This window comes from Ranitomeya imitator, chromosome 4 (assembly GCF_032444005.1).
Source record: "Ranitomeya imitator isolate aRanImi1 chromosome 4, aRanImi1.pri, whole genome shotgun sequence".
Taxonomy (NCBI): domain Eukaryota; kingdom Metazoa; phylum Chordata; class Amphibia; order Anura; family Dendrobatidae; genus Ranitomeya; species Ranitomeya imitator.
The window spans coordinates 452,777,059-452,801,075 of NC_091285.1; the positions used below are offsets into that span (position 1 = coordinate 452,777,059).

The 24,017-nt window shown below is 44.1% G+C and overlaps 2 protein-coding genes across 10 annotated transcripts in view; one reads left to right on the forward strand and one right to left on the reverse strand.

Annotated features, from left to right (window-relative positions):
* HYKK (hydroxylysine kinase) overlaps positions 1–24,017 on the reverse strand; it is a 90,269-nt gene that overhangs the window by 48,346 nt on the left and 17,906 nt on the right. The window contains exons 1-2 of one of the 5 annotated variants that reach the window (XM_069765771.1): positions 16,826–16,963; positions 1,464–1,809 (exon numbers count right to left, since the gene is read on the reverse strand). In XM_069765771.1, coding sequence (XP_069621872.1) covers positions 1,464–1,806 — 343 coding nt within the window. In that variant the 5' untranslated portion in view covers positions 1,807–1,809; positions 16,826–16,963. Of the gene's footprint in view, positions 1–1,463; positions 1,810–16,364; positions 16,407–16,697; positions 16,733–16,825; positions 16,964–24,017 lie in introns of those variants that run through there. The other 4 variants (XM_069765773.1, XM_069765772.1, XM_069765770.1 and 1 more) reach the window with 4 other exon arrangements.
* Positions 1–24,017, forward strand: part of LOC138676454 (long-chain fatty acid transport protein 2-like) — a 264,978-nt gene that overhangs the window by 21,839 nt on the left and 219,122 nt on the right. For 4 of the 5 annotated variants that reach the window (XM_069765763.1, XM_069765767.1, XM_069765768.1 and 1 more), the window contains exon 2: positions 10,532–10,640. The exons of the other annotated variant lie outside the window; for it this stretch is intronic. The gene's annotated coding sequence lies outside the window, so the exon portion shown is untranslated. The remainder of the gene's footprint in view (positions 1–10,531; positions 10,641–24,017) is intronic. 5 annotated transcript variants of the gene reach the window in all.

Genomic DNA, 24,017 nt, shown 5'->3' on the forward strand with positions numbered 1-24,017 from the left:
AGAGAGAGAGAGAGGGAGAGAGGGAGAGAGGGAGAGAGGGAGAGAGGGAGAGAGGGAGAGAGGGAGAGAGGGAGAGAGGGAGAGAGAGGGAGAGAGAGGGAGAGAGAGGGAGGGAGAGGGAGGGAGAGGGAGGGAGGGAGAGAGAGAGAGGGAGAGAGGGAGAGAGGGAGAGAGGGAGAGAGGGAGAGAGGGAGAGAGGGAGAGAGGGAGAGAGAGGGAGAGAGGGAGAGAGAGGGAGAGAGGGAGAGAGAGAGAGAGAGAGAGAGAGAGAGAGAGAGAGAGAGAGAGAGAGAGAGAGAGAGTTTTTTCAAAACTCGACGGATTTCGACGGGAGAGAAAAGATGGAAGTGTGAAAGAGGCTTAAGTCTCCCATATCGGAGAATTGGGTCCTTTGATCCCTGTTTGTTACTTAAAACAAGAGTAAACAAGTTAGAGATGTCCATCTACATATGTGGATCTGTTTTGTAGTTTATGGGAGTAGTAAAATTAAAAAACTGGCACCATAACACCCATGATCTTCTATGGCGAACGTCACCTGCATCATAGTTTCCTCTCTGAAGTACTGATTTAGAAAAAGGGGATTCCCATTCGCTCAATAGGAGGGCCAAAAGTTGGAACTTGAGTCTAGCCTGCATTTAAGTTATCTTGGCACCGATTTAGTATAATAAAATGGCACATGGACCTTAAAAGGTTGTGCATCCTATCTCTTGACTAATGTGGTCGATGAAGGGGAGGTCTTCATAAATTCTCATGAGTAGCAGTAGGTCCGCTCACCCTCCTGATAGGGCTTATGGGCTTATAGTTCTTTATACATATTGTGAGGGATCGGCTTTGTGGTAGTTGCTGGTTCACACATGGGACTTAGTTCGTTGATTCGAACAAACAGGCGATTTATTAAAAGTTTATAAACCCGTAACAACTTAAGACAGCCTCTTCCAGGTAAACAAAGGGTGTAACAGAACAAAATGGAAAATAACCCGTTCATATACAGCACGGGCTCACCCGATTAAACGTGAGTCTTTTCTTCTCAGACTTAAAGCAGGGTCTGAGCAGCACATGCAAGGCCTCCACACCTTGCAAAACACATAGACCCGTTGAGACAGCCTCTGCTGCCTTAAATCAGACAATCAAAGACTTGGACTGGAAGTGAGCAGCCGATCCCACCCAGGTCTTTCAGCTGCTCATAAAACCAGGACCCATAATCCGGGCTCATGAAAAAACACCTATATGTGCTGGAGCCTGCATCTCTGGGCCCTACATCACTTGGCTTGGCACCTCAGGGACACATACCTCCCATCTACGACTTGTCCAGCTGCCACCTTAGCATGTTAAGATGCATTAATATCCAATTTATGCTTCCAGAATATGAGTCTCAATTTTGCTTATCATCTTTTTACATTGATTTGCATTTAGTTAAGTCAAATTGGGCATATTCACTAGTTCTGAGTAAAGCACTTTCTCACCAATAGCCTCTAGAGACATGATGGCACCAGATTTTGTGAACAGAGCATTTGGTGTAGGAAGACCTTCATCATGTAAAAACTTCATGGCACATGTCTGCACATCAACTAGCTCTGAATTCTTACTGTCTTCACCATTCAAGATCTTCAGAACATATTCTCTTTGTGTAATATTCCCATCATCCCAAGTCTGAATGTAGAAGTTCTGATCATCGTAACTTGGCAGAGGCTTTACTTTGGATACTTTAAGGCCAAAAAGTGCCTCTACCAAATTAATGGCCTGCTCTTCATTAACAGCTGGTTTGCTGGTGATCTGTGGATTTCCAGTCTCGTTTTCAGAAGTCATCTTCTAGAGTAATAAAATATAAACTGTCATTATAGTTTAACAGAGTAAATATAAGTAAAGTCCATTTATCACAAATATTTTGCATGTAAAATATGGCTTAAAAAAAAACTTGCTTAACCAGCAATATATGGAAGCGAAATCTCGACAATAAAAAAAGCATGACAGATGAGAAATCAACACCTTCAAAATGCCATGGATGGCAAAAAGAACAAACAAATCCCAAGATGGTGAAGGGGTTAATATGCCTCAAACATAATGATGCCCTCATATTATTAGAACCCATGTGAATAACTTTACATTTCTCCACATTGAACCTCAACTGCCAACCAGATGCTCAAACGCTTAACTTTTGAACATCTTCCATAACGAGCACTATTCTACATAGTTTGTTGTCATCTGCAAAAATAGAAGCAACACGATTAATCCCATCTGCTATAAAATTAATTATATTAATCACTTAATCATTAAATATATTAATCGCTTGTAACTGGAGACTAGGGTTGAGCGACCTTGACCTTTTTAGAGTCGAGCCGTGTTTCGCGAAACCCGACTATCTTAGAAGTCGAGTTGAGTGGAATTGGCCGATTATCACGAAAAGTCGGGTATCGACCGAAACACGAAACCCAATGCAAGTCAATGGGGGAGCATAGTCGGCAGTGAGTGGAGGCCAGGAAAACACCTACACTGCCCATTTTAATGGCAAAAACATCCATTCTTGTTACAGAAGCTTGTCAATCGTAATTTACCTTATAATAATTGGAAGGCATTTGAAATTGGGGGTCATTTGGCTAAAGTTGTGGGGGGTAGGGCTGGTTCAAGTAATTAGTGGGCCCAGGAAATCTGGACCACGTCACGGCAGTGGAGCAGGGAGAGGTAAGTATTTCAACTTTGCAAGTGCTGTGATCCTGAGCAAGCAGGGGGGGCCCACTCGTTGGCATTGGCACTGGCACAGGGCCCCTCAAAGTACAGCGGTGTGTTTGCACGGCGGGGGCGCCTCCCACCGGCAGCAACACTTTTGCGTACTATGAGAGGCCCTGTGCCAGTGACGTCGCCAACTAGTATTCCTCCCCCCACCTGATGAAGGAACCTGCACTTTCATCTGCACCTTCCTCTTTGTCCCCGTGTAAGGTGGTATGGTATGCGGGAAGAGGAACCTGACTTTCAGCAGGGTCACAATCTTGCTGTGTAGCGTGCACGGGGAATGTTGCGTTATGGGTCAATGTACCAGCAGACTCATCTATCACTGGCTGGGCAATGGGCAGGATGAGGAGGAAACACAGATATAGGCCCAAAGAATAAAGTGGGCTAAATGCAGTTCAAAATTGGTAACACAGGACTAACCAGGGGGCATTGCAGTGGAGGACAACTGGAATGAGAGGCTGACACAGAGAGTAGGCCCAAATCAGTAAGTAGTCGAAATGCAGTTCAAAATTGGCAACCGTAGTAAACAGGCGGCACAGCTTTGTTCAGTGGAGGAGAACAGCAAGGAGTGGCAGACACCGATAGTAGGCCCCAACCCAACTAGTAGGCCAAATGCAGTCTAACATTAACAACTACTTAACGAGAGCCTGAAAATGGAATTTCAGGACAGGAAACCAGGAGAACAGCAAGGAGCGGCAGACACTGTTAGTAGGCCCCAAACCAACTAGTACGCCAAATGCAGTTGTTCCATTTAACCACTATTTAACAAGAGCCTGAAGATAGAAGCTCAGGAAAGGCAACATGGAGAACACCTTGGAGTGAAACACACCGTCTCTACACCCCATACCCAATTTGTAGGCCTAATGCAGTGTAGTTTCCAACAACTACTAAACGAGAGTAGGAAGATCGAAGCAATGTGGACGAAACCTGGGGCACACCTTGGGGCGGCAGACACCGTTAGTAGGCCCTACCAAAGTTGTAGCCCCAATGCAGTTTTAAAATTCCTAGAGGCTGAAAACAAGACTATTGACGCTCAGCTTTTTTCAAAGGAACACAGCTGTATTGAGTGGCGCAGACAGACACAGGTAGTAGGCCTTAAACCAAAAATGTGGCTCACTGCAGCTTAAAAAAAGGTTACAGGGGTACACGGGCAGCAGTGGTCTGGTCAGTGTAGGAGTAGTAGAAAGAACGAGCCGCAGACAGGCTTCGAAGGCTTAACATAAAAAAATATTGGGCTGTAGGCACTTTAACATTGGTTCAAGGGGTACACGGGCAGCAGTAGACTGGTCAGTGTAGGAGTAGTAGAAAGAATGGGCTGCAGACAGGCTTCGAAGGCTTAACATAAAAAAATATTGGGCTGTAGGCACTTTAACATTGGTTCCAAGGGGTACACGGGCAGCAGTAGACTGGTCAGTGTAGGAGTAGTAGAAAGAACGGGCCGCAGACAGGCTTTGAAGGCCTAACATAATAAAATTGGACAGGCTGTAGGCACTTTATAATTGGTTCCAGGGGTACACGGGCAGCAGTAGACAGGTCAGTGGAGGCCTAGTGGAAGGAGGGACCGCAGACAGGCTTTGAAGGCCTAACATAATAAATTGGGCTGGCTGTAGGCACTTTATAATTGGTTCCAGGGGTACACTGGCAGCAGTAGACCTGTTGTTGTAGTAGTAGTAGAAAGAACGGGCCGCAGACAGGCTTCGAAGGCCTAACATAATAAAATTGGGCTGACTGTAGGCAATATAAAATTGGTTCCAAGGGGTACACGGGCAGCAGTGGTCTGGTCAGCGGAGGCCGATTGTAATGAGTGTCTGCCAGTTAGTAGTCCAAAACAATAAATAAATGTGAATGTCTCGCATTAAAACAAAACGAAAACACTAAAGGGTGCAATCATTAGGTACAGGGGTGGGATCCTCTGCGTAGTTTCAGACCTACTAATTTGGCGCAAAGTATTTACTGTGGTAAATAGAGGACACTGCCCCTGACTATGTTAAGTACCATCATACATGTCAACACAATGGTATTGTCAGTGGCAGAAATGGAAGGATGTCAGCGCATAGACTAAACATTGGTGGAAGTGTGAGAGATAACTGTGAAAGTGGTAGAGCAATGTTTGACCTGGGGGTGGGTGAACTCTCTTGTGGCCGGCGGTACAGGCCCAGGGCCCCTCATGTTACAACAGTGTGTCTGACGTTGGGTGCGCACCACCACCGCCAGAGACACTTTATTGTACTATGAGGGACCCAGTGGCAGTGCTGTCGACCAAAAGCGGGCACACCCACCTCTTCAGACAAACAGCACTCTCACGGGTGCTTGCGCCAAGTCGCGATACCACGGCCCCGTGTGGGGAGTTTGGCCATTTAGGGAGGTGTAAACATGTCGTATGCTGGACAATCAGCTGCAGCAAATTAAGACATTAGAAAAGTAATTCACAGTAGTCCACAGGCAAGAGCTTTTCATAGGAAAGCTAGGTGTCGGCCGGGCAAGGTGGGGCAAAAGATTTCGAAATCCAGTTGTGGTTCATTTTAATGAAGGTTAGATCATCTACATTTTGGGTAGCCAGACGAGTCCTTTTTTCTGTTAGTATTGAACCTGCAGCACTGAATACTCTTTCTGATAGGACACTAGCTGCCGGGCAAGCAAGCTCCTGCAATGCATATTCTGCCAATTCTGGCCAGGTGTCTAATTTGGATGCCCAGTAATCAAATGGGAATGACGGTTGAGGGAGAACATTGATAAGGGATGAAAAATAGTTTGTAACCATACTGGACAAATGTTGTCTCCTGTCACTTTCAATTGATGCAGCAGTACCTGTCCTGTCTGCGGTCATAGCAAAATCACTCCACAACCTGGTCCGAAAACCCCTCTGTCCAACGACACTTCTGATGTGTGCACCCCTAACACTCCTGGTCTGCTGCCCCCTGGAGCTCGTGTGAGAACGATCACGGGCGCTGTGTGCTGGGAATGCCTGAAGCAAACGGTCAACAAGAGTTGATTGTTTGGTTGCTAATATTAGTTCCAAGTTCTCATGTGGCATAATATTTTGCAATTTGCCTTTACAGCGAGGATCAAGGAGGCAGGCCAACCAGTAATCGTCATCGTTCATCATTTTAGTAATGCGTGTGTTCCTTTTGAGGATACGTAAGGCATAATCCGCCATGTGGGCCAAAGTTCCAGTTGTCAAATCTGCGGTTGTGATTGGTTGAGGGGCAGTTTCAGGCAAATCTACGTCACTTGTGTCCCTCAAAAAACCAGAACCCGGCCTTGCCACGCAACCAATTTCCAGTGCCCCCGGGAAAGCTTCCTCATTAAAAATATACTAATCCCCATCATCCTCCTCGTCCTCCACCTCCTCTTCGCCCGCTACCTTGTCCTGTACACTGCCCTGACCAGACAATGGCTGACTGTCATCAAGGCTTTCCTCTTCCTCTGGTGCAGACGCCTGATCCTTTATGTGCGGCAAACTTTGCATCAGCAGACACATTAGGGGGATGCTCATGCTTATTATGGCGTTGTCTGCACTAACCAGCCGTGTGCATTCCTCAAAACACTGAAGGACTTGACACATGTCTTGTATCTTCGACCACTGCACACCTGACAACTTCATGTCTGCCATCCTACTGCCTGCCCGTGTATGTGTATCCTCCCACAAAAACATAACAGCCCGCCTCTGTTCGCACAGTCTCTGAAGCATGTGCAGTGTTGAGTTCCACCTTGTTGCAACGTCTATGATTAGGCGATGCTGGGGAAGGTTCAAAGACCGCTGATAGGTCTGCATACGGCTGGAGTGTACAGGCGAACGGCGGATATGTGAGCAAAGTCCACGCACTTTGAGGAGTAGGTCGGAGAACCCAGGATAAGTTTTCAATAAGCACTGCACCACCAGGTTTAAGGTGTGAGCCAGGCAAGGAATGTGTTTCAGTTGGGAAAGGGAGATGGCAGCCATGAAATTCCTTCCATTATCACTCACTATCTTGCCTGCCTCAAGATCTACTGTGCCCAGCCACGACTGCGTTTCTTGCTGCAAGAACTCGGACAGAACTTCCGCGGTGTGTCTGTTGTCGCCCAAACACTTCATAGCCAATACAGCCTGCTGACGCTTGCCAGTAGCTGGCCCATAATGGGACAACTGGTGTGCAACAGTGTCAGCTGCCGATGGAGTGGTTGGGCGACTGCGGTCTGTGGAAGAGCTCTCGCTTCTGCAGGAGGACGAGGAGGAGGAGGGGTGCGAACGCCTACAGCCAACTGTTTCCTAGACCGTGGGCTAGGCACAACTGTCCCGAAATTGATGTCCCCTGTGGACCCTGCATCCACCACATTCACCCAGTGTGCCGTGATGGACACGTAACGTCCCTGGCCATGCCTACTGGTCCATGCATCTGTAGTCAGGTGCACCTTTGTACTCACAGATTGCCTGAGTGCATGGACGATGCGCTGTTTAACATGCTGGTGCAGGGCTGGGATGGCTTTTCTGGAAAAAAAGTGTCGACTGGGTAGCTCGTAGCGTGGTTCAGCGTACTCCATCAGGGCTTTGAAAGCTTCGCTTTCAACTAACCGGTAGGGCATCATCTCTAAAGAGATTAGTCTAGCTATGTGGGCGTTCAAACCCTGTGTACGCGGATACAAGGATAAGTACTTCCTTTTTCTAACCAGAGTCTCATGTAGGGTGAGCTGGACTGGAGAGCTGGAGATCGTGGAACTAGCGGGTGTGCCGGTGGACATGGCAGACTGAGAGACGGTTGGAGACGGTATTGTTTCCGCCGGTGCCCTAGATGCAGTATTTCCTCCTACAAAACTGGTGATTCCCTGACCCTGACTGCTTTGGGCTGGAAAAGAAACCTGCACAGATACTGCCGGTGGTGCGGAAAATGGTGGCCTTACAGTGACGGAAGGGATGTTGCGTTGCTGACAAGCTTCATTGGCCGAGGGTGCTACAACCTTAAGGGACGTTTGGTAGTTAGTCCAGGCTTGCAAATGCATGGTGGTTAAATGTCTATGCATGCAACTTGTATTGAGACTTTTCAGATTCTGACCTCTGCTTAAGCTAGTTGAACATTTTTGACAGATGACTTTGCGCTGATCAATTGGATGTTGTTTAAAAAAATGCCAGACTGCACTCTTCCTAGCATCGGATCACTTTTCAGGGATTGCAGACTGAGCTTTATCCGGATGGCCACGCTGTCCTCCAACAGGTTTTGGCTTTGCCACGCGTTTTGGGCCAGATACGGGCCCGGCAGATGGAACCTGTTGCGATGTTGATGCCTGCTGCGGCCCCTCCTCCACCTCCGCTTCAGAACTACTGCCGCCTGCACCCTGTTCCCCCAATGGCTGCCAATCGGGGTCAACAACTGGGTCATCTATTACCTCCTCTTCTAGCTCGTGTGCAACTTCGTCTGTGTCACCGTGTCGGTCGGTGGTATAGCGTTCGTGACGGGGCAACATAGTCTCATCAGGGTCTGATTGTGGATCAGTACCCTGAGAGGGTAATGTGGTCTGAGTCAAAGGACCAGCATAGTAGTCTGGCTGTGGCTGTGCATCAGTGCACTCCATGTCAGAATCTACTTGTAATGGGCATGGCCTGTTAAGTGTTTCACTTTCTAAGCCAGGGACGGTATGTGTAAAGAGCTCCATGGAGTAACCCGTTGTGTCGCCTGCTGCATCCTTCTCTCTTGTTGTTGTTTTTGCTGAAGAGGACAAGGAAGCGACTTGTCCCTGACCGTGAACATCCACAAACGACGCGCTGCTTTTACATTTACCAGTTTCAGAAGAGGAGGCAAAAGAGCTAGAGGCTGAGTCTGCAAAGTAAGCCAAAACTTGCTGTTGCTGCTCTGGCTTTAAAAGCGGTTTTCCTACTCCCAGAAAAGAGAGCGTTCGAGGCCTTGTGTAGCCAGAGGACGAACCTGGCTCCACAGCTCCAGACTTAGGTGGAATATTTTTTTTCCCACGACCACCTGATGCTCCACTACCACTACCATCATTACCAGCTGACAATGAACGCCCACGGCCTCTTGCACCAGACTTCCTCATTGTTTTAAAAACTTAACCAAAGTAATTTTATTTGTTGCTGTCAAACAACTTACACAGTGAGCTATAACTTCAGTATGATTTCGATATCCCTTTACAGGTTGGTGAGACCGCAAGGAAAATCAGGCACAATGTTACACACTCTGTTTTCTGTGGCACCAAATCACAGAGATGCCACACACGCAGGACTGTCACTCAAGCACAAATGTCAATATTAATCTCCCTTTTTTTTTTTTTTTTTTCAGGGAGACTTTAGAAACAAAATAAAATAAAATGATTTTTTCAGGGAGAATTTAGAACCCAAATCAACCAAAAAAATAAATAGGCTTTCTATGGCCCACTGAGTGAGAGATGGCACACACAGGGATGGCACTCTAGCAGAAATGCCAATCTTAATCTCCCACAAAAAAAAAAACAAAACCAGGGACTGTCCTACAATTACTATCTCCCTGCAGTAATCTCAGCCAGGTATGGCAGGCAACAATAAGGAGTGGACTGATGCACAAATGAAATAAAAAGGGTGTACAAACAAAAAAGATAGCTGTGCAGAAAGGAAGGAACAAGAGGATTTGTGCTTTGAAAAAAGCAGTTGGTTTGCACAGCGGCGTACACACAGCAATGCAGCTATCAGGGAGCCTTCTAGGGCAGCCCAATGAGCTACAGCGCTGAGAAAAAAAAAAAAAAAGTAGCTTCCACTATCCCTGCACACCGAAGGTGGTGTTGGACAGTGGAAATCGCTACAGCACAAGTGGTTTGGGGGTTAATGGACCCTGCCTAACGCTATCCCTGCTTCTGACGAAGCAGCAGCAACCTCTCCCTAAGCTCAGATCAGCAGCAGTAACATGGCGGTCGGCGGGAACGCCCCTTTATAGCCCCTGTGACGCCGCAGACAGCAAGCCAATCACTGCAATGCCCTTCTCTAAGATGGTGGGGACCAGGACCTATGTCATCACGCTGCCCACACTCTGCGTTCACCTTCATTGGCTGAGAAATGGCACTTTTTGCGTCATTGAAACGCGACTTTGGCGCGTACCGCATGGCCTACCCCGCACAGGGGTCGGGTCGGGTTTCATGAAACCCGACTTTGCCAAAAGTCGGCGACTTTTGAAAATGAACGACCCGTTTCGCTCAACCCTACTGGAGACGATTAAGAGTAACAGTCATTCACCACAATTCTAGAAGTACTACAATAGTGTATTATCATAACTGAACTTCTTCTGCTTTTCATAGTGAATAGTATAGTAAAGTGCAATTTTTATTTTTATTTTTTAAAGAGCCAAACTGTTTCTGAAGCTTTCTTATTGTAAATGTTGATAAATCTCATCCTATGATTCCTTTTTCGGTTCCTTAGTAATGGCACAATCACCTTTACACAGGTATTTGAGGCTCAACTGATACATTTATTTTAGAAAGAGCTAGTTTCACACTAGCGTTTGGCATGGAATATTTTACTTTATCCATCACCTGAAAATATATTTGCATACTTACCTTAGTTTACTTTGCATTGTATTGGGTCCAGGTTTTGCCACCTCCTTTCCTCATCTGTGTTATTCTCACCTGCTTATATTTACCGTTTTATACATAATTTTGTTTTTATTATGTATAGAAATAAAAATATATTTTTTATTCTTCATTTGCTGCCGAATAGTTTTTTTGTAGGTGCTTTTATAATTTTGCATTTAGTACAATACCCACTAAAGAATTAGATATAGATTCTTTAGGGGGTTTTGATTTTTTTTTACTTGTTTTTTGACATTTTGTTGCCTATATTATATTCCAACAGTGGTATTGAAACACGTGTACCAAAGAACGCTAAACTCAAGGCCGGAGATATCATTGGTGCAACCTGTGCAGCCCAAGAGCTAAGGGGCCCATTTCCATCGCCAAAGCAGGTGAAGTTATGCATTTTGATGAGCTATTTGATTGCAATGGTCCCATATACTGGTCTTGCAAAGTGGCCCTTTTTCGGTTGTCTCCACCGGTGACTAAACTCCATATATAAACTAAAAGATTGCCGACTAGTAATACCCCTTGGATGTATAACCACATATAATGTAAGATAGTGTAGAATACTCTGTATCAAGCTATTACACAGTGTATATGTCTATTGCTCAATCACCGACAAACATATTTCCTGTTTGAACACAAACAAGAATGTTCTCACGCCCCTTAAAGCTGCAGAGCTTGCATTCCCAAATTAGATAAAATCCTTGAGTTGCACAAATCTCTGTCCTATTAGTTTAACTCCCTGCAGCCACTTTTACTACACAAAAAGATGACTGATATGAAGGTGGAGGAGGGGATGAGAAATAGGATAACTGACTACCTATCAGATCGGCCACAGTTTGTACAGATGGGAGCAGTGGTGTCAAGCAGATTACTGAGCAGAGTTGGTGCCCCCCAGGGAACGGTGCTTGCGCCCTTTCTATTCACACTGTATACTTCAGACTTTCAGTATAAATCTGAACTTTGCCACCTTCAAAAATTTTCGGATGACTCCGTGGTTGTGGGATGCATTAGGGGAGATCAGGGGGATGAGGAATACAGAAGGGTGGTGTCGAATTTCGCGGATTGGTGCAATGGTAACTATCTACAACTAAATGTTAAGAAAACTAAGGAGTTGGTGGCCAACTATAGCAGGATAAAGATAGAATGCTTACCGATCACTATTGCTGGTCAGGAGGTAGAGCAGGTGGAGAGTTACAAATATTTGGGGGTCCATTTGGATAGCAAACTGGACTGGAGATGCCACTCAGAGTTTGTCTACAAGAAGGGGATGAGCAGATTGTATTTCCTAAGGAAACTGAGGTCTTTTAATGTGTGTAGCAAAATGTTAGAAATGTTCTACCAATCTGTAGTGGCAAGTGCCATCTTTTTTGCAATCACGTGCTGGGGTAGTAGTGTGCGGGCCTCTGATGCTAATAAGCTGAATAAGATTATTAAGAAGGCAAGTTCTGCTGTCGGCTGCAATCTGGACTCTTTTGGGGAGGTAGTGGAGAAAAGAACTCTGAAAAAGTGTATGGCAATTATGAACAATAATGCACATCCATTATATGAGCTATTCATGAGACAGAAGAGCACCTTCAGTAACCGGCTAATACTTCTGAGGTGTAAGAAGGAAAAATATAGGAAATCGTTTGTGCCAACTGCCATGGGGATGTACAACAATAACATTAGGGTTAAACCACCAATGTGAATGTCTACTTATTTCTCTACATTTCAGTTCACTTGTTGTGTATGTCCTATTCTAATGTATAATGTTCTTCTGTCAACAAACATGTCAACTATGTAATTCCTTTATGATTTTTATGATTTAAGTTGTGCTGCTGTGATACCATAATTTCCCACGGGATCAATAAAGTGTATCGTATCGTATCGTATCGTATCGTAGTTTGCAACCATATATCAATATAGGTCAAATGTATACCAGCCTGGAGTACATTGTAGCGAGTTCTCAGCTGGCCTTCTATAAGCTGTGCTACCAAGTACTGAAGTACAGGGCCCTGGGAGTAGTTATGTAACTGAAGGAATCCAGTGTAAATCACATAAGCCAGTAAAGCTAACTACAGTTTGATTAAATGTCTCTTTTTACTTTGACTGAACAATGCATGTCTTAGCACTAGTGATGAGCGAGTGTACGCGTTGCTCGGGTTTTCCCGAGCATGCTCGGGTGACCTCCGAGTATTTTTTAGTGCTCGGAGATTTAGTTTTCATCGCAGCAGCTGAATGATTAACAGCTATTAGCCTGCTTGATTACATGTGGGGATTCCCTAGCAACCAGGCAACCCCCACATGTACTTAGGCTAGGAAGTAGCTGTAAATCATTCAGCTGGGGCGATGAAAACGAAATCACCGAACACTAACAAATACTCGGAGATCACCGAAGCATGCTCGGGAAATCTCGTGTAACGAGTATGCTCGCTCACAACTACTTGGCATAAATCTATTCCTGGCCATTGAAATAAACCCTGTGTTATGTATTAAAAACTGTCTGCATAAAGCCCCTTAAAAATGTTTGGAGTATGGTAACATACATAGTACCTAGAAAGAGTATTTATACCTCATGAACTTTTCCACATTTTTTCACGTTACACTCACAAAGTAAAAGGTATGTTTTGTGATAAACCAACAATAAGTAGCCAGTGTTTGTGAAGTGTAAAGAAAATCATACTGTAAATGGTTTTCTAAATATTTTTAAAAATATAACATTGAAAATTATAATGTGCTTTTGTTTTCCGCACCCTGAATTACTTTGTAGGACCACCTTTCGCTGCAATTACTATGAAAATCTTTTGGGGTATGGTACTTCTCTACCAGCTTTGCATATCTAGAGGCTGAAATGTTTGCCGATTGTGCTTAGCAAACTAGATGTACGTCAGTGAGACTGGATGGAGGGCATTTGTGAACAGCAATTTTCAAGTCTTGCCACAGATTCTCAGTGCAATATTAGGTCTGGCCCATTCACACACGTGAATATACTTTGATCTAAACCATTCCATTGTAGTTCTAGTAGTATGTTTAATGTCATTGTCCTCCTGGAAGGTGAACCTATTCCTCAGTCTCAAGTCTTTTGCAGCCTTTAACAGGTTTTCCTCCATAATGGCCCTATATTTAGGTCTAGCCATCTTCCCATCAACTCTGACCAGTTTCCCAATCCCTGCTGAAGAAAAGCCTCCCAACAGCATGATGCTGTCTCCACCATATTTGATGGTGAGGATTGTATTTTTCAAGGTGATGTACAGTGTTAGGCTGCTTTCACACATCAGTTTTTTGCCATCAGTCACAATCCGGTGAATTTAAAAAAAAAAAAAAAAGAATCCGGCAAAAGTTACTGCCAGATCCATTTTGTTCTCATAGACTGGTATTAGCGATGGATGGCCTCACGTTTCATTCGGATCCGTCAAATTTGTTTTTCCGGCAGCCAGAGAAAATAGACACAATAATGTTTATGTCCGTCGAAAAAACGGACAGCGACGGATCCGGCGGCGTCCGGCGTTTTCTATAATGGAAGCCTATGGATCCGTAAAATGACTTAATCTGCCAACAGATTCCGTTTTTTTAAACTGAGCATGTGCAGCTTTTCCCATTTTGGGGTTCTCTCACTCTCTCATCCCCGGAACAGTTAGGTCAGATTCGGCGAAAAAACTGATCCATCGCATCATTTTATTAAAACAATTTGCGATGGATACATTTTTTTTTTCAAAATTCACCAGATTAAGCCTCAAGGCAAAAACCTGATGTGTGAAAGCATCCTTAGTGTTCCACCACACATAGAGCTTTGCATTTAGCTCAAAATGTTCTAATGTGGTCTCACTGAAGCCGCGCTCATCTTGTCGGCATGGGACCCCATGTTTGCAAATCACAAGTGGCTGCTTCTCCTGGTGCCAGCACTAGATAATCCTGACAATGCACAGTGTGCATGATGTGAGTATTCACAAGTCTGCAGTCACACAAAGTGATTGCAGACTAAGGCTGGCAATTCCTTTAACGAACGGTTTGGTTTGCAGTTTATGGCTGTGACAAATGTGTATCTGGTTGTTTGTTGGAATAAATGTCTTTGCCTACAATTACTGATTATGAATAAATGTGAATCATTTTGGCTTACACCATCACTCTACTTTAAAAAGTAAGAAAGATGCTGCTGGATTTGAGTAAAATCATGTGAATAGATTATTAAATCTTCCTTTAAGATTCCACATGAATGAAGAACCCACAGCTTGCCTTCACTCTTGAAGGTACTATTACATCAGATGGAATACATCTTCCCATCTTCAGAAATGCGACGTTCCGATCCCCTTAGAACATGTAAAGTCAGCATGGCACAGTTTTACATAGATGCCCCTTGTCCACATCGACCGCGAGAGGACGTGTCCCACGCAGTCACTGACGTGGCACCACTCTCACTCACAACATTGACAGGCTGAGAAGCTTCTTTCACTAACACTAGTGAAACAGAGCGCTGCCAGCCCTTTAGGACTGCCACCAGTTCCTCATTAGATATAAGTCCTGTCCATTAACGGGATTATATCTGGCTAGAAACCAGCGCTGGTAGCATGGAAACATAAACCGAGAAACGGACATGTGGATTCGTTGGTTGAGATGAAAGGGCAGCCCAAGGTTAACATATATTTAATCGTGTTGTATGTCTAGGACATACATTTTTTTTTCCATAACTTCTTATGGAATTATGTTTCTGGAATGTTCTAGATGGTGTCTGCAGCTTCAGAAGGACTATATGGCTAGCATTCCTTTGTCCTGCTCTGTGCTGGTCAAGGTGTGTGATTTGTCACTCACAGCCCTAGAGACTTAACACCCCCCTCTCTGCTGACCTAGGTGTTCTCATATAGCTGTACACTGAAGAGAGTTTTATAATCCCATGCCAGAAAGGATATAAATGATTGACATTAAATTATCTCTCCAATACTCTTCACAGTCAGTAAATTACATCAGTTTTTGTAAGCCAAAATTAGGAGTGGAACAATCAGACGAAAAGTATATTAGAAACATGGCACCATTTCTGCATTTTTAACTTAGGGTACCGTCTCACAGTGGCACTTTTGTCGCTACGACGGTACGATTCGTGACGTTCCAGCGATATCCATATGATATCGCTGTGTCTGACACGCAGCAGCGATCAGGGACCCTGCTGAGAATCATACGTCGTAGCAGATCATTTGGAACATTCTTTCGTCGCTGGATCTCCCGCTGTCATCGCTGGATCGGTGTGTGACACCGATCCAGTGATGCGTTCGCTTGTAACCAGGGTAAACATCGGGTTACTAAGCGCAGGGCCGCGCTTAGTAACCTGATGTTTATCCTGGTTACCATCGTAAATGTAAAAAAAACCAAACAGTACATACTTACATTCCGGTGTCCGTCAGGTCCCTTGCCATTTGCTTCCCGCACTGACTGACTGCCGGCCGTAAAGTGAAAGCCGAGCACAGCGCGCTGTGCTGTGCTTTCACTTTACGGCCAGCAGTCAGTCAGTGCGGGAAGCAGACGGCAAGGGACAGACACCGGAATGTAAGTATGTAGTGTTTGTTTTTTTTTACGCTGGTAACCAGGGTAAACATCAGGTTACTAAGCGCGGCCCTGCGCTTAGTAACCCGATGTTTACCCTGGTTACCCGGGGACCTTGGCATCGTTGGTCGCTGGAGAGCTGTCTGTGTGACAGCTCTCCAGCGACCACACAACGACTTACCAACGATCACGGCCAGGTCGTATCCCTGGTCGTGATCGTTGGTAAATCGTATAGTGTGACGGTACCCTTACTCTTTGTTTTGGCTTGCATGTACTGAGGTAAAATGCTGACCAAATACTAAACGTGTGAATGTGGTCTTAAAGAACAAATTAATACAAGATTATTAATATAAAATTACTATATTGAGTAACAGGTCTATTTTAATAGTAACCCTCATGCAAGGTAAAGAGCAGCAATAACACGGTAACTGCTCCTTGTATATAATTAACATATATCCCTTCAATTCAAGGACAGACAGGTTTGACTGAAAATTCATTTACTTGTGTTATTACGCTCTGGGGAATCTGAAAAAAAAAAAAAATCACCTCTAGCAATATTTCAATTCCAAAGAAGTTATGCATCTAATAAGTTTTACCTCCATAAAGCTGGATAATAGAATGTCACATGGATAGCTCCTCTAACCACCAACATAAGGGGGTCATCCCAGCAAATGCCCACTTATTTCTTGGTGTAGGTGTGGTGTGCCTGCTGTGTCCTTCTTTTCTATAGTGTCTTATTACGGAGTCTATTCAATCAAAACAAAGTCCAATACCACTTAGCGTGCATGTCACGTTGTGTGCACAGTTACTTATTGCTAACCAATAAGACTAAATGTAACATTTATATCTGTGCAAATAACATAATGTAACCAACAAGCCCCCCCAAATCATGTATTCATTAAAACTGCAGTGAAAACTAAAGGCCTTACCACAACACGTGTTAAAGCAGTCAATGACCGAGGACATTCAGGGTAGGAAAGGGAATTACAGTAAATGTTTAACCAGATAATTCTTGTGCCATGTCATAAAATCCTAGAATATTAATAAGACACCATACCTGGAGTGCCAGTGCTTAATGTCAGGCGCTCTGCGTGGATAAGAACACATTAAAAACAGTTTTTCCAAGGACTTGAAAATGAAACATTCAGAGAATCTGCAGCAGAGAAGTGTGAGGCTGGATGTGGGAGGCCGGGGCCTTACATGCATCCAATAAGAAAAGCGTTTTTGTCAAAAAAAAAAAAAACCCTTTAAGTAGAGCAGCCGCAGATTTCCTTACAAGCAATTTGGCAGAATTGAACGCTGTATACTGGACAAGCAAAGAAACATTACTAGACTTTAACTTTAGGTCAAATCTCTCCAGACACTTATATACTATCCTGCACATTCCTCTGCCTAACGACACAGCTGTCAGGCATTATCCACGTAAAAACCAGATGTATTATACCAGAGAACAAATCATTACCAAAATATTTCCAAAAATATGCAATCGAGCTTTGTCCTCACATTTTCAGATAAATATTAGATTTATACATTAAATTGATAAAACAACATGTTTGGATATGAGATATAGTTTAACCCCCTCATGACCTTGGGATTTTTCGTTTTTCCGTGTTCGTTTTTCACTCCCCTCCCCTCGTTTTTCCGTGAATTTGGCCATGTGAGGGCTTATTTTTTGCGGGACGAGTTGTACTTTTGAACGACACCACTGGTTTTAGCATGTCGTGTACTAGAAAACGGGAAAAAAATTCCAAGTGCGGTGAAATTGCAAAAAAAGTGCAATCCCACACTTGTTTTTTGTTTGGCTTTTTTGCTAGATTCACTAAATGCTAAAACTGACCTGCCATTATGATTCTCCAGGTCAGTACGAGTTCATAGACACCTAACATGACTAGGTTATTTTTTATCTAAGTGGTGAAAAAAAATTCCAAACTTTGCTAATAAAAAAAAATAAAAAATTGCGCCATTTTCCGATACTCGTAGCGTCTCCATTTTTCGTGATCTGGGGTCGGTTGAGGGCTTATTTTTTGCATGCCGAGATGACGTTTTTAATGATAGCATTTTGGTGCAGATATGTTCTTTTGATCGCCCGTTATTGCATTTTAATGCAATGTCTGGCGACCTAAAAAACGTAATTCTGGCGTTTCAATTTTTTTTCTCGCTACGCCGTTTAGCGATCAGGTTAATGCTTTTTTTTAATTGATAGATCGGGCGATTCTGAGCGCGGCGATACCAAATATGTGTAGATTTGATTTTTTTTTTATTGATTTATTTTGATTGGGGCGAAAGGGGGGTGATTTAAACTTTTATATTTTTTTTATTTTTTTCACATTTTTTTTAACTTTTTTTTTTTACTTTTGCCATGCTTCAATAGCCTCCATGGGAGGCTAGAAGCAGGCACTGCACGATCGCCTCAGCGACATAGCAGCGATCTGCTGATCGCTGCTATGTAGCAGAAATGGAGGTGTGCTGTGAGCGCCGACCACAGGATGGCGCTCACAGCCACTGGTGATCAGTAACCATAGAGGTCTCAAGGACCTCTATGGTTACAATGGAGACGCATCGCCGACCCCCGATCATGTGACGGGGTCGGCGATGACGACATTTCCGGCCGCCCGGCCGGCTGCGGTAGTTAAATGCCGCTGTCTGCGATTGACAGCGGCATTTAACTAGTTAATAGGTGCGGGCAGATCGCGATTCTGCCCGCTCCTATTACGGGCACATGTCAGCTGTTCAAAACAGCTGACATGTCCCGGCTTTGATGCGGGCTCACCGCGGAGCCCTGCATCAAAGCAGGGGATCTGACCTCGGATGTACTATCCCGTCCGAGGTCAGATAGGGGTTAAAGGGGTTACTAATAGTGACGAGCGAACGTGCTCACATAACATGTTATCCGAGCATGCTTGGGTGTTATCCGAGTATCGTGGGATTGCTCAGATAGTATGTTTGAGTCCCTGCGGCTGCATGATTCGCGGTTGTTAGACGGCTGCAACATAATGAGGGGATTCCCTAACTAACAGGCAATCCTGCATGTGTTAGGTCGGCGTCACACTACCGTGTTTTACGGACGTATGAGAGGTGCAGAAAATACGGATTGCACACGGTACAATGATTCTCTATGGCCCAGCTCCTATCAGCCGTATTTTACGGATCAGTATTATACGGTCTTCTACGGCTGTAAAAAATCGCAGCATGCTGCGTTTTTCACCGTATTGCGCATAAAAACACCAATTAAAGTCAATGGGGGCAAGAAAAATATGGATTACACACAGACCATGCATGTGACTTGCGAGAAATACGCAAGACATCTCAAGACATCTCCAGACATCGCCAGGTGCCAGGAATTGTGCCAAACCCTCAATCAGGTAGCTCAGACATGCTAATTAGTTGAAAAAGCCACACAGACATCCCGGAAGTCTGGCACTCGCCTACACGGAGTTCCAAGCAGCATGGCCAGCATCATCAACGTGGATATGCTCCTCATCCTGGTCCAAGAAAGGCCAGAAATCTGGGACCAGCGGGATCCTAATTATTCTAACCGGGCCAGAAAAGAGGCAGCTTGGAGGACCATATGTGGGATCTTATTCCCAGATTATGCCCAACGGCCACGTGCAGAGCAGACACAACTTTGTAAGTACACTAATGTATTAACATTATGTAACCTTAAAAAATGCTTGCCCTACATCATTAGAAGGTTTTTTTTATTTTTAGTCTGTATTTTTTTTGTCATTTTGTTCAAAATACAAAGATGATTAACATGATAAAGTGTTTACGTACATAGCTAATCTTGATGTTGTGTTGGGTACTATTTTTGTTAAGGCAAAACTCGTACAGAGGGGTGTTCACCCTCTCCTTTGTTTTTAAAAAAAATGATTATTAAATTGATCTTAATTATTTAAGAAGGCATTTTACTATCCTCGTTCAAATATGATCGAATGTAAGTCCGCAAGGACAGGGCCCTCTCCCTTCTGTACCAGTCTGTCACTGTAAATGTTTTACTGTAAACGATATCTCTAACCCTGTATGTAACCCCTTTCTCATGTACAGCACCATGGAATTAATGGTGCTATATAAATAAATAATTCTAATAATAATGATCAATCAATGTCAACTGTATTAAGCAATGTGCCGAATGAGTTTAAACAATATTTGTTAACATGTCATTGCAGTGGATGATGTTATGACAAGATGGCGCAGCATCCGAGACCAGTACCGGCGGGAACATCAGATGCGTGCAAGAAGTGGGTCAGCAGCACTACCAAAAAAAAAGAAATACATCTATTATGACTGTCTTTCCTTTTTGGATGGCAGTATGGATCTAAGGCAGTAAATCATAACCACACAACACATTTTTTGTTTTAATTTTTTTTTTTTTATTTCTGGTTATTCCATGGCATTTTATATGTAAGGAGGGCGAAACCTATTTTAAACAAATAAAATAAAAATAAAAAAAGAACAAAATGGGCCAGAATGAGAGAGGACCCTGCCCGCAAAGCATCACAAGCTCCAACAAGGGATGGGTTACAATACAGTAGGCAAGGGGACAGCTGTTCATGCAGTGGTTTGTTTGATCTGTGGTTACTGCCGGTTATCTGATAGCTGGAAGAGGTGGGTCTTCAGGCTCTTTGTGTAGCTTACAATGGTAGGCCACAGTATGATGTGTTGTGGTAGTTGTTTCCACAGTTGCGGTCATACACGAGATAAATCTTGTATCACATTGTGTGAATAGGAGAGAAGAGGGTAGTAGAGAAGGAGATCTTGTGAGGATCGGAGGTTGTGTGCAGATAATTATCATGAGATGAGGTCACAGATGTGTCATAAAATAATGTGATCAAATTAATCAAATATTTCATGTCTTATTTTTTCCTTTATTGTTTACTAACAGAACACAGTCCAACCTCACAGAGAGGGAGACCGGGTCTGATTCTGAAGCAGTAATAGATCTGGTTGCTGTTGAAGAAGAGGTGTTAGGCCCATCTTGTTCATCTTCTACCTCCATCATTCCGGGACCATTAGCTACAGCATCACAAGACACAGCAGCAAGTGTGGAAGATCCAGCACCACCACCCTCAGCAGCACATCAACCTGGAAGCCAGGAGGACCAAACCCGTAGCAGCAGCCCTACTGGCCCACAGGTGTCCTCCCCACAGGCAGCTGTGCCTTAACAAAGAGGGCACCGAAGGAGAGAGCTGCAAGCCACAAGAAGGGATATTGACGCTGAAGTCCTAAATTATTTGGCCAGGGCAGCCACGGATGATGGAGAGGAGGCCTTTTCTCGCAGCCTTGCCTGTTACCTTTGTCCCCTTCCCCGTGAGGTGAGGCTACGTGTGAGAGGGTGCATTCAAATCCTGATTGATTTAAGCACCCCTCCAAATAACCCCTATGCGGTTTTTGAACTTCTGGGGAGAAGGCAGCTTTCCCAAACAAACCTCTTGCGCCTTCAATTTCCTCAACAGGTGCAGGATCAATCAGGATTTGAAGCACCTACTTCACGTATGCCTACACCTCAACCCCTCCCACCCCAAAATGTACAAAGGCCTGCACTGTCACAAATGGCAGCCAACAACCCACATTCCCAATATGGCCACTTTTCCAGACCCAGTGATGTGGGCTGGTCCCAACCTGGGTTTGAACAACATGGCCATTTTGGGGTTGGGTATGACTACAGCCAATATGTACTTCAGCCAGAGGTACCCAGACAGTTACCTTATGGCCAACACCAAACTGGCCAATATGGCCAAGGCCTGTATTCGGCTCAGCAAGCCACAGCATCCTCACAGGGTGAAGGACCTTGAGCTGCCACCATCTCCCCCGCCAACTTACAGGGATCTGTAATGGGTTTTTTGGTGCCTATTTTCTGGTTATATGTTCAGCCAAACAATGTATTTGGTTCGTTTGTGGTGTATTTACACTTTGTTATGTTTCTTGTTTTGCACGAAAAAAAAAAAAAACATATGACACAAATATGGTAACAAGTTGCCAAAAAAAGGCTTTGGCAGTTACTAAAAATTTTTGCAAAAACACCAATTGATGTTTGTGGACTAATCATTATTACATCACACACATTTGCTCTGTTCATAATCATCTGTTAATTAATGAAATACAACACACACAGTACTGTTTCATTTGCAGAAAATATTATATTTTAAAAATGTTTTAGAAAAAAAAGGAAATCACAACTGAGACACAGCATCATCTTGCCAGGGAGTAGCACCCTGAGGAGAGACAAAATAATTTGTGAAAACATCCCTAACTTTTATGCCAGAAAGGGGACGCCGCGGAGGAGGGCCATGTGGTGTAGGAATAATCACATTGCTCAACATGTGTTCATCAATATCATCTGAGGAGCCATCATGTATGCGGGTATAATTGTGCAAAATTACACAGGCTTTGATGACTTCACTCACTGAAGTTTCACTGAGCTGAATGGCAGACTGAAGGACACGCCATTTGGCCACCAGAATACCAAAGGCGCACTCCACCAGCCTCCGTGCCCTAGAAAGCCGCAAATTAAAGATCCTCCGCCGGTGGTCGAGGTTGCTGCGTGGATAAGGCCTCATGACGTGTCTCGTCAGTTGGAACGCCTCATCTCCAACAAAAACAAAAGGCACTGCTTCTGCAGTGGAGCCTGGGAGGTGTTGTGGTGGTGGGAGATCTAACTGGTTGTCACGTAGCCGCCGACCTATAATGGACGAATTGAAGATCCTAGAGTCTCCAGTTTGCCCATAGGCCCCAATGTCTACAATTATTAACCTGTAGTTACTGTCAACTACAGCTAACAGAACTACAGAGAAAAACTCCTTATAATTGTAGAATTGGGAGCCAGAGTTCGGCAGCTTACGCACCCTGATATGTTTCCCATCCACGGCTCCAATGCAGTTTGGGAAGTCACAATTGTCCTGGTAACCACAGGATGTTTTGAGCCAATCAGCCTGTTTTGGCTCAGGCATCACAAGGTCCTTGAGTTTCTCCCATATTTGCCTACAGGTTGAGCGCACAATGCCCGAAATTGTGGAGCGGCCAATCAAAAACTCAAGGTGTAGTCCTGCATACGACAATCCAGTTGTCAGGAAGCTGAAATTGAAAAAAATAAAAATTAGGTAGGTTCAAAGAGTTTACACAAAACATGAAGAAGCACAATTACATTTTTTCTTTTCTCAAACATGCTTAACGCTGTAAAATGAAAAATTTAGTTAGGGTACTTAACTATAACATTTCACACACTTTTTTAGATCTGCTTGTGACATAATGTACACATATACAGGTACATGAAAATACCTGCTAGAACCCAATACATAACAAAAAAAGATCATCAACATACAGTATGTGAGGATGGTGAATACATACCGTAAGGTAAGGAGAAGACGCTCCTCTGCAGATATGGCTTTGCGCATCCTTGTGTCCTGATAGGTGATACCTGGATGTAATATCTCCAACAAGGTATCAAATGTTGTCATGGTCTTGCGACAGTACACATAGAACTTGTCAGGATGTTCCCGCAAAGCTGTATAGAGCCTCTTAAAATGGCCTTTAGTGAGGCGTTTAGTCAGAAGAGGATGCACCCACATTCTTCTTCTCCTCCTTCGCGGATCAACAATTACAGGATATGGATGGCCAAACCAACGTGACAAGAGCCAGTTAAACAAAATCCACTGCGTTGGGGTGAAGTGCAGGAGGTCAGACATGGTGCAAATGTTACCACAACATACCAACAGATGCACAACCACAAAATGTCCATATGGGAGTGTGCCACCTGTTGTAGAGGCCTTAAATAGGGTTGATGATGGTGATTTAAATCATTTTCAGCCTGAAAAACCGTTAAATGTCTATTTTGTCAGGTTGCGTGAAAAAAACGCATTACGGTTGTCTTACGGATTACATACGCAACATTACATGCGCAAAATACGTGACCACACCTTGCCGACGGATTACATACGGATCACCATTTTTGGATTTTTGTGGCGTATTACGGCCGTAAAATACGGACCGTATTTTCATACGCGGAGTGTGACGCCGACCTTACTGTTGTCTAACAACCACAAAACATGCAACCATGGGGCCTCAAACATATTATCTGAGCAAGCCCACGATACTCGGATAACACCTAAGCATGCCCGGATAACAGTTTATCCTAGCACGTTCGTTCATCACTACTTGTCAGATCTTTTAATAAAAATCTGCAGTTACTCAAGGGGCAGATTTCCCATAAGGCTAACATAGGCCATGGTGAGTTTCATCAGTTCTTTTCAGTG